Raw genomic sequence first — 11,231 nt, forward strand, 5'->3', positions numbered from 1 at the left:
GAACGGCTGCTATGAACCCATTGTGCTTAAATCCTTACTACTTGCATCTCTTGCTCTTTTTCCTTCCCTCTTCCGCATCCCAATTAGGTGAGAAGCTTAGTTATTTGATTGTATTGTCTGCCTATAACTTATGCTTGAATAACCAAGGTTAGAGTAGTTTGTTATCGGACTAAAATCGATGCCCCGGAGCCTTGTTACACCCCACGGCGAATCTTAGATTTGTCTGCCGGGGGTCGGTGATGGAGAACATGTTTGTCAGTTTGTGCTTATAATCACAAGCAGTGAGTGGTATACCCGCCAAGAAGACCTTGGACCCAGAACCCTTGACCTGAGATGGTCGCATGTCCCGCAGGTCGTTCCCTCCCAAAGGGGAAGAGCAAATGTGTGCTGGCGGTGCTGCCATAGCAGTCATAGACGTCTGTGGAAGGCGATTATCCATCGGGTTCATCAAATTTGTTGCGTTTCTATAATTTTCTAGTTGCTTATTGGATTATGTTCTTTATCAATCTTGCTCCATTAATCTTTTGGCAAAAATGTCAACCATTATGCAGTTTCAGCGACAGTAAAAAAACAATCCATCTTTCAGATTTTTTGTTTTTGTTTTTTTTTTTTTTTTAGCGTAGTGCAAATCCATACATCTAAAAGTAAAACTATGTTGCCTTAACAAACAAAGAAAATGAAAGATAAAATGAACTGAGAGCTCCCTATGGATATATACAGACAACCAGGCATTAAACTGTGGTTTTCTTGAGCCATTCTGTTTCCGCTGGCTAGATAGTGTCAATAATCTGCGGACCCAAGTACTCGATTCCATCCATTTCTGAGTTAGGAGGCACCTCAATCTCTTCCAACCACCCATAATAATGGCCTTCCTCTTGGGTTACTGTTGCATTTGGGTAAGCAGCATAGGGATGATCTCTGTAATATGAGCAGTCCCGACCATCTTGTTTAGAATAGGGAGGGCCGAGCACGTCAAGCACTGCACAAGGAGTTATGGCGGTGAAGGCGTGGATATTGCCACCTGTTGTTGGATATAGTACTGATGTATTGCATGGGGCAGTGAATACACTATCAGCTTTCAACTTTGCCAATCTCAATTGTGAACCATCTGAATTCTTCTTGGTGGGATCATCAACCAAATCGTATGATTTGATGTGCATCTTGCCCAGTAGAAGCTTACTGAAGACAGTCATTCCGGGATGGTTATGAAGGGGGATAACACCGGTTGCTGGAATGAAGAAACAGCACAAGGAAAAGTTACTGCACTTGTATATGGTTGTATATGTTACCCTCGGAGTCCCTTTGACCCTAGTGTTAGGCTTGAAGAACTGCAAATCGTTGCTTAGCCCAACATCTTGTGGCCTAATTTTATCGAGAACGCTGCGCAGTTCCTGCACTTGATGAGGCAAAGGAAGAGTTCCATTTCCAAGGCCTTTGAAAACGTCTTTACACGAAACAAAGAGTCGTTGCAGAGCAGAATCAGAAGAAGAATGCTTAACCTTCCTGTTCTTGCTGCAGTACTTCTTTTTGCTTATAACCCTGTTTTTCATATAACCAACATGATGATGATGATGATGATGATGAAAATGATCTCTAGCCTGCTCTATCGAACCAGCAGCCTCCATTCCCATATGAATCAATGGCCAGGATAGTATTTGTTTAAATGCGAAAGAGAATGAGGAAGATGTAAAAACCGAAAAAGGAATAAACTAGAAACTGTTGAGATGAAGGAGATTGGAGAAGGAGAATAACAGAGGGATATACTCTACAGTCTACAAGGTATGGCTGTAAAGGAACAGGAGTGGGAGATTTGGTTTTGTATTGGATATAAATAGTCAAATGGGGGAAGTGGGGATGGAGACTGGAGAGCAGAACCAAAACCAGGGGCTACATTTCGGATGCAGTTTCGGGAAAAACTAAGGAAACAGAGGTAAGTGGTGCCCCATAGATTGAGTTGAAACTGGCGGTTGCCCAACCCCTGGTTTTGGAAGCCTGTCGTTTCGTAAGCTCAAAAAAAAAAAAAAAAAAAAAGAAGAAGAAAGTTTGGAAAGGCGTTTCTTATTGTTATATGGAGGGCTCAAAAACAAACAAACAAAACAATAATAAGCCGCGGTTGTAAAAGAACATATTTGTCTTCTTGTAGTATGTAGGCGGACTCTTATGTTGTGTTTGGATAAAGTAAATTTTAATTTCTATAGAAATTTTAAAATTATGAGAATTAAAATTCAATGAATTTAAATTCTATTAATTAAGAATGTCGTTATTTGGATTTCATGATATAGAGTTTTAAAATGATAAGAATTTGTATTTAGACTAACCTCAGTCAAGGGGATTGATAAATGAGACCTATTTTGTGAGGAATTCAAGTCGAGATTTTAAACTTCCAAATTCCACGATTATTTTCCCGTGGAAATTGCTAATTCCATAGGACACGAATCCAAACGGGGGAAACAATCCTAAGAAATTGAGAATTCCCTATTTTTGATTAAATTCCCAATAATTCACCCGCTTCTAAACACACCATTAAATAAATAGTGTCCCAAATTCAAAGTGTGCTCATAATGATCTAAGTCATCTACTCTCATATTGCATTCCCGATAGATATGAACTATAGCGCAATTCCTTAAATTTTACACACACTGTATAGGTATCATCTCACTCCCTTTAGCCATATTCACTACAAGAGAAGAATCAGACTCAACCAAAAATATGAGTGACATTCCGTCTTGCTATCAATTTCAAACCAATGCATAGAGCCCACAATTCAGCCACTCCTACACCAAGGTGGCAGAAAAACCACAAACCCAATCTCCATCACACTATTTTGAATTAGCCCCCTAGCTACGGAACCATTCGTAGACAATCTTGAACCATCAATTTTAAGCTTTAAAACATCACAAGGAAGAGGAGACCATTTCAAGAGAACCTGATTTCGTAAAGACTGAGCAGTAGAGGTCTTATTTGCATTAAGCCAATTTTCCAAAAAGCATTGAATTACTAACCTTGGATTGAAGGCGTTTTTTGCTAGCAGAACGAAGTTCAGTGACATTGCTAAAAATCCGACAACTAGAGGTTTATACAAGTATGGTTCCACTTCTGTAATATTTTACACAACGGGAAACACACCCAGCTGATAACATAGTCAGGCATTGAAGGATTAACCACTCTCAACAAAAGGAGTTTTATGTATTCAATCCCAAAGTACAATATTGGAATCACTCGATGAAAACCAATTTAACAATGTCTGTAAAAGCTATCTAGACTCCTGGTAACAAGCAATATCCATTTATTTTGTATCAACATCAAGTTGTTTAGATCTTACTAGCAAAAGAAAGACCTTCCTTCGCAAGCTGATCTAAACTCTCAACAGGAGGTTGGAGCTTTGCAACCTTGGCAATAGCCTGGTTTTCCTCAGGAGTGCCAGCCTCCAGAAATGCACCGATCACCTTGCCGTCTTTAATCCAGTAGGTTCCGAACTTGGGCTTTGGTGAGGTGGGATTGTTGTCTCCAAAGAGCACGGTCTCACCAACATTATCACCATAGAATTGCCATGACAGATCAAAGGAGCGAGAATAAAAGTATGGAAGGTAGTCATAGACCTCAACTGTCTTTCCCTCCTCACTTGCCTTGATGGCCTGCAAAATTAAGACACCACATGATTCCTGGATTCTACAAAATCGGATTCCAACTCATTTGCCAGAATAATGGAAAGGAGATCCATTGTAAAAATAAATAAAAACCCAAGGGGAGCTGCGTACCTTTACGGCCTGCTCTGCAGACTTGCGTGCATGATCAACATGCTCAACTCTTCTGAGCTCATTGTACAACTTCAAAGGGAAAGTGGCAACATCACCCACAGCATATACATCAGGAACACTTGTTTTAAAGAATGTGTCCGTCTGCAATCAACAGCATAGATCAAAATGGATTCAATGCAATATTGGTAAATGAAAAGTGCTGTCACTTCATAAAATCTGTACAACCCATCAAGACATCAAGTAAAATGGATCGGTGTCCAACTTCCTTAATAACTTATAGGTCATTTCTATGGAGTTTTCTTAATACGTGGTAAAGTTGAATGCTCATATATATTGAAATGAGTAATTGATCATTATTTACGATTAACACTATTATTAAGAACTTTAAGCATGGAAGTAAATTACTTAAGGTATGCGATAGGGAGAAGGAATCAAGGGATATAGGAGTTTAGATACCTTAATTCCACCTTTCTCCTCTTCAACTTGTCCCTTGAACAAGGATGTTAGTGGCCTTCCCCCAACACCAACAACAACAATGTCAGCTTCAAGCACTCTACCATCTTTTAGATGCACTTCCTTGACCTGCATCAAGGTCAAGCGTCAGTATTCAGGATACTGTTTAGAAAAAACATCACTACCGAAATGCCAGGCGATCGTATTTTTACCTCTCCATTTGAATCAGAGGTAAACCCAGAAGCAACTGTTCCCTTGATGATTTTAACTCCTTTGTTTGCATAATAACCCTCATAGAAAGCAGCAATACCAGAAGTGAAAAGCCGAGGCACTACAAGGGCAAAGAAAATTGGGGAATAAGGCTTGTAGGGTGCTAACTACATGGAGTAGAAAATTTGCTGTGTGTGTAACATACACAAACAATATAATACTTAGAGGAGCAATCACTTACTGCACCACGGTTCAGGGTACACCATAGTAACATCTAAATTGTTAATTCTCAATGCTGCACCAAGCTCAAGACCAATGTATCCTCCTCCAACAATCACAGCTTTCCCATTCTTTTTTGCTTTAATTGCGTCATTGAGCTTATCAGCATCATCAATTTCTCTCAAGTAGAAAATGTTTTTAGCATCAGCTCCTTTCACACCAAAATCAGACAACCTTACAACCTACATAAATAGAAAATGTACTTAAGTATGCCGAGATGGGTAAATATAAAAGAGAACTTCAAATTCTATGTAGAGTTGCTTACAGTTGAACCAGTTGCAATGATAAGAATCTGAAACTTGAAGGTTTCCCCAGTTCCACTAACTAGAGTCTTCCCGGCAAGATCTACTATGACAATTTCAGTGCTAAGAATCAACTCAATTCCTGAAATTATAAATAATGTTCCCATTTCCATCAGAATGGTGCATTGTAACGATCTAAATGAAATATTCAATAACATCGTAAAATAGAGACCGGCACGAGAATGAGCCTCTATATATTGCTTAGAACAGTTCTCCAGAATTATTTAACTATGTTTGGTATAAACTGTGATGTAAAGGAGAAACAAACCTTTCTCTTTGTACCAATCAGGAAGCAATCTCTCTCCTCCGCTTCCAACACAGGTGTGAAACCCTGGAAGTCTAGCAGGAGCTGCAAAAACCAATTACATTTTTAAGTTACTATGTCACTGAATGTGATAAACATACAAAAGGAGACTGGTCTGCACTGATGTGCCAGGTCCAAGAAAGAGCCAGACGTAATACTGTAATAACTACTGAAGCTTTTAAGGAAAGTTGAAAATGAATAGAACACTACTTACACTCAGGGAAGAGATAAGCCTTGCTGAGTGCAGGACGTTCATAGGGAGCAACCTGCAAGAAAAAACAAAAGAAATTAATATTCGTAACTAAACAAAACCAAATACCAACGGCCATCAGATGAAACGACTTGAATCAGCAGAAACGATATTAAGTACAGTGACTACAGTCTATACAAAAAGTAAGACAATCAGTAAGCGTGGTAGCCACATGAACGATGAGCATTGATATCCAAAATGAAGCTCAATGTGGAAACTATATCTGATGTATACTCTATTACTCTTACAAAAAACATCACGACAAATGGCATAAAAATATCTCGAAATCCACAACCAACTGGAAACAAAGGGAAGCTAACCATACCGCCTCTTTCGAGATGACTGCTAGCTCGCCTGGCTTAACTCCTTGCTTGGAAAACTCCCGAGCTGCATATCCCTACAGTAAACGAAAAACAAACAATACATCATTTCAATTTTCTCAGTGATCAAGGCTTTCACAACACAGCTTTCCGATACGCGATCATATCATTATTCTCACAATTAACCTAATCTCTGAACCAAAATCACTATGGCAGCACACATTGACCTTAACAACGTGCAGTACTGAAAATTTCATAGCTGAATTACATAGATCTACGTAACACGTACAGAAATCCTAGAGTCAAATACTCCTAAAACCTAACCGGAGTGACCAGAAACTTCACTCAAATATACAGATTTCGCATCAATTTCTCAAGACTAAAAAAATCACTAAAATTATGATAAAAGAAATGAGAATGGATCGCGGAGAGAAACTTACGGCAGAGACTCCGCCGCCGAGGATGACGTACTTGAAGGTCTTCTCCGCCATTGATGATGATTCAGAAGGAAGGAAGGGAAGTGCGTTTGTGACTTTCTTTTTGTGCTGGTGAGAGAGTGAGAAAAGGCGATGAGGTTTTTTTGGTTAGCTGTGGGGTACTGGTCTGATATTTATAAGGCCCGATTGTGACGTCGTTTCATTGGTGCGAGCTTTCTGGTCTCTCCCTCTGTGTAAATGGAATTTTGCCACGTGGCAGAGATGTATCCGTCAATCGCTGCTCACTGTGCAATCGCCACGACAACCGAGGCTCGGATTTTCGTGACAAGAAAAAGAAAAGTGTCCAACGAAATCTAATTTGTATGTGCCACGGTGCCACCTAGAAAAATGTATATTATCTAGCAACGATTATAATTTCTGGTACTCTTGTCTTCCCCTAAAGTACTCATCAATGAAATAGAGCAGTGTACTATTATGCTATTTGTTTTTTCTTACGTTGCATTTGGAAGAGAATTTTTGAAATAATGAAATTAAATTCTATTGATTGAAACTTCAATAATTGCGCATATTATTGTTTGGCTGTATTTATGAAGCATATATAAATTTTGTCTGACATTATCTCTCGGCACGGATTAGTCTCTGAGATTTTTTGGCTTATAAAATTTTGAGGAACCATGTATGATTTCATTCAAAAAAAAAGATTGCATCAGTAATAGATCATGAGAGTTTTCAGAAAAATGAAATAAGAATTTATCATCCAAACACACTCTTAGTTTTCTCGATGTCCTACAACAACAAGAAAATCTAAAAGTCTAAAGCTCTTCAGTGATGAACACCATCACTTAATTTCCTATTAAAGTTCAGAATCTATATATTATAAATTCATTGAAATCCTTATCCATAATATTTGTGTGGGTGACTTGTTACGGTGATGTGTGAACACGATATGATCCTCTTGTACTGTATTGATCCTCTTTGTTTGGAATTACATTCTCAAAAATAAATGACTAAATGTGAACACCATTTGATCCGGTTTCTATATAAAAAAATATCGTTGTCAAATTTATTGAGATCTCTATATCTGTTTTTTAATGAGGCAAATAAAGAAAATGTATACTGCCTAGAAGAAGTCCACCTACGTAGACAAGTCAAAAGTGTCCAGGTTATAAACAGTTTAAAAAAATTCAGACGAATGGTAAAAGTAAATTAATACATCGCCGGCAAGCTCAACCCGGCAAATGGCCCCGTACTTTCGGACTGGAATCGTTGACGTAAGCAGTGACGACAAATATCTTCATCCATTAGTGGTCTGATTAGGTTAAGTAAAGAAATGGAAAAGGAAGACCCACAACGGCAGCTAATCCATTTCCTATTGGGCCCAATGATAGTGCTACTGGCTATTCAACGTCTGATTTGGGTTGGGCTTCGACTGACCCCTAACTGATCATTTGGGTTCCAATGACTTCTCAAAACAATTTCAAAATCATTTTCCAGATATAGACTAATCCAATCAGTCCATAATAATAGTATCACTGCATCAATACATTTCAAGTAAACTGATTTTTCATGCAAAAATAGATTAGTCTGGTTTGATCACATCGAACTAGACTTGTTATTTAATGTATCAAGACGAACTCAATACACTTCCATCTCGACTCAAACTAGCAAAAATTCATATTCCTTAAACTTTTCAATGCCTTGATGAAGAAGAGATCGATCTTGGAGCAGGTTTGCTACTCCTATGTGTTGAATTCAAATATTAGCTAGGTAGTCGATTCCGTAGAGTAGAGCTAAGCCACTAACTCTAATTAACAATGTTTTCTGTATCCTTGTTCTTCTATATGCTTATATATATAGTACGTACTTAGTCAATTACCCTAGAGCGTCCTAGTTCTCCTCACGTTAATCAACTCTTATTAGCTAAGTTGTTGATCATTGTCCTACATAATCAAACATCATATGGTATAAATCATAGGGCTAATGCAGTAGGTAGCTTCTCAAAGGGTTATTCAAGTACACATTTCGATTCATCATCATTGGGGTAAAAGGAGAAAGAAGAGGGTGCTATTTGGCTATTTGCCAAAGCTCATCATCATTACATTGATCGTCTACTCATATCGGGTATCCTCTTAGAAGGTAGAAGGCTGCTTTCAACCCATTCCATTCAAAATCCAAAATGTTGGTCCCAAAATAAAGTTGCACTATGCCATAATGCAAGGGAAGAATGGTTTCCTTTCCCCGCTTTAGGTGCGCCCCAGAGAGCTTGGGATTAACAACTGATAGGCCACTTTTTGGATAGTCAAATTATGGTTCCCCAAAGTTTGCTTGCTTAAGTTGAGGGTCACGGCGGGCCAAGTCCTTTACCTACCAGGCTTCCATCCCTTTCGGCTGGCCTAATGGTGTTGGCATTGCCATGTGAAGTAAAGGAAATTATCGTATGTATTTTCAATTCCTTAATTTATGCTCTTTCAGTCATTTTTGAAAATAATGAAACATGATTACTCGAGAAGAGTTCAGTTACTACTTTTTACAAAAGATATTGCCCTGCTTTAACTAAATAAGAATTTAGACTTCGTCTGGTTTACGGATCTGTTTGGTTTGCATCTCCTCCCAGCCTAACAATATACAGAAAATTGCATAAGACCCTCAACCAAAATTATATGACCCAAAGACGTGAACCAAACAAGACCATACCATGTCTCTGGGCATTTGGTTCAAACTTCGTTTTCAATTTGAAGATGGTCATTATTGGACCGACTGGTGAGTGGGACATTGAAATCGAAAGAAGCCGAAACATATAGCAGAGAAATCATGTTTTCATGGCGCTGGAGGGTGGCACTGGCACACATTCAATATCTTTACTTCCTCAAACCTGACACTGGCAATTATCTCTCTACCCCTAAATATCAAAAAGACAATGCACTCAATTCAAGCAGAAGATGCAAAACACAAATTTGTGGCTATGTCACGCTGTCACTAAAGCCTGAATTTCTTTGCATGGTGCTCCTGTAACCACAGGGTCAAGTAATCAGGCAGTACATAGTGTACAGTGAGTTCTAGTTTCATCGCTTTCATGCATGTTTATAAAAATCATCATAGCATAAGAACAATGGTGTTGGTACTAATTTGTATGAATGTGGATGAAATTGAGTTGTGTCCACACAAATGTACCCGTTATTGTAAAAAGGAAAAGAAAAAGATATTTATTCACATATAGTGACCATTTGAATTTTGAAGCAACAATTTTTTTTTTTCTAGATAATTTGAGAGACAATAGAGATGGACAATTCATTTATAAACACCGTAAAAATTTAACTAAAACCCAAGGATCCCCTCCGGTCTCCTCCAAATCTGTACCGAGACCACCACTGGCGGCCTCGTCCTCATGCTTGCAATGCCGGAGCGCCCTAGCCTACTACAGACGAGATTGAAGTCGCCGCCGTGCTGCTTCGCAAAACCTAGAAACTAGGTTTTGGTTTAAGCTCCGAAAACGCCGGATTCTGATTACCCATATAGTTAGTCTTCTTGTTTAAGGGAATTTCTGTTTAAATCGATATAGATTATTGTTTAGGTATTCGACCTGTAAAAATTCGTCTGCAATCCACCTATGTACATATATTGCAACATCAATCGACGACGCCTCATTAGGATTTATATCGACATAAAAGGTTGACGAGAATTAAATACATTGTTTTGAAGCAACATGGAAACAATAACAACATATGTTATGCTAATGAGAAATCAGACGAAAAGGTAGAATCACCAAAAATATTTATCATTGGTCCTCACCATTTAGCCACCTAAGTACGACAAAGACAATGATTTTTTTTTTTTTTTAGTAAAGGTAAACACTATAATTTTTAGGGGATATCAGTGGTGAACATAAATTCCTCACTCTCCTCTTTACCTAAAACACCAACGATTACAATCAACTGTAATCTAACCTAGTCTAAAAGTCTTAATACAATTTTACAGTCATCATGATAAAAACACATTTAAACACTATATCCTAAAACTACCAACATATAGGTAAAGGGAACTTCCCCATTACTTTGCAATAGGAAAACACCGTTATTGAGACTAATAATCCGTGGACATGACGCCAAACCATGACACACCGACACGACCCAAGACACTCAAACAGGATCGACGACACAGACTATAAACCCTCGCTTAAAGAGAAGGGACATTCCAAATCCAAATGACCAACAAATCTAACTAAAAAAAAACAAAGAAAAACTAGACCTAGGCCCAATCTACCACAATGGACCTCAAGACGCATGCCACACACAAGGAGCCCGACCCATAAAGCTAAAAACGCATTTGAGCCAAAACCATTGCCCCGCCAACAATGTCGGCCACCATCGGAAGAGCACCACCGTTTGGACTCAATGCACCATCTTCCAAGATCCGCCAAAAAATACAACAAAGAGAAGCAATCCAAAATAAAAATCGAATTGAACCGGTCTTCCCCGTCATCACACCACATCGTCGCTTCAGTTAATACAGTCCCATACCGTCTCTAGGTGAAAATTGGACGACATGCTGTGTAATACCCTAGATTTTCATATCTTTTTTCCTTGTATTATTCCCTTATTTAATGAAGGATTATTCATGAAAATTCTTGGGTTTATGCAAAGCTGAAGTTTCGGGAGTTTATTTAAGTTGCCTTGACTTTTAATAGGCCAAAAGTTGACTTTATTTTCCGTAAGTTATCTTCGAAAACTTCCTTCGTGAAAGTTGTAGAGCTTGTCTATACGAGTTCGTAGACACGCGGCACGCTTAAATCGGAAGTTGTGAGAGAAAGTTGTGGTCAAAGGAAGTTAGGTTCCGGGTGTGGAAAGTGTTTAAGTGGGAAAATGTGTGTGGGTTATTTTTGGAACCTACACTAAAAGCAGCTCTCTCTCTCTCTCTCTCT

At 38.6% G+C, this 11,231-nt stretch overlaps 2 protein-coding genes across 2 annotated transcripts; both read right to left on the reverse strand.

Moving 5' to 3' along the window:
• Positions 1 to 657: 657 nt before the first annotated feature.
• LOC101300548 (2-aminoethanethiol dioxygenase-like) lies at positions 658 to 1,803 on the reverse strand. The gene has a single exon (XM_004302963.1). It carries the CDS (start codon positions 1,629 to 1,631, stop codon positions 771 to 773), a length of 861 nt encoding a protein of 286 aa, XP_004303011.1. The 5' UTR covers positions 1,632 to 1,803; the 3' UTR covers positions 658 to 770.
• A 1,348-nt stretch (positions 1,804 to 3,151) lies between these two features.
• On the reverse strand, positions 3,152 to 6,456 carry LOC101300833 (monodehydroascorbate reductase-like). Its single transcript, XM_004302964.1, has 10 exons — positions 6,317 to 6,456; positions 5,882 to 5,953; positions 5,521 to 5,572; positions 5,271 to 5,351; positions 4,966 to 5,084; positions 4,663 to 4,882; positions 4,424 to 4,542; positions 4,215 to 4,340; positions 3,759 to 3,899; positions 3,152 to 3,635 (listed from the first exon to the last, which is right to left on the reverse strand). Exons 1-10 carry the CDS (start codon positions 6,365 to 6,367, stop codon positions 3,312 to 3,314), a joined length of 1,305 nt encoding a protein of 434 aa, XP_004303012.1. The 5' UTR covers positions 6,368 to 6,456; the 3' UTR covers positions 3,152 to 3,311.
• Between the last annotated feature and the right edge of the window lie 4,775 nt (positions 6,457 to 11,231).

The sequence above is a fragment of the Fragaria vesca genome, linkage group LG6 (assembly GCF_000184155.1).
Source record: "Fragaria vesca subsp. vesca linkage group LG6, FraVesHawaii_1.0, whole genome shotgun sequence".
Classification (NCBI taxonomy): Eukaryota; Viridiplantae; Streptophyta; class Magnoliopsida; order Rosales; family Rosaceae; genus Fragaria; species Fragaria vesca.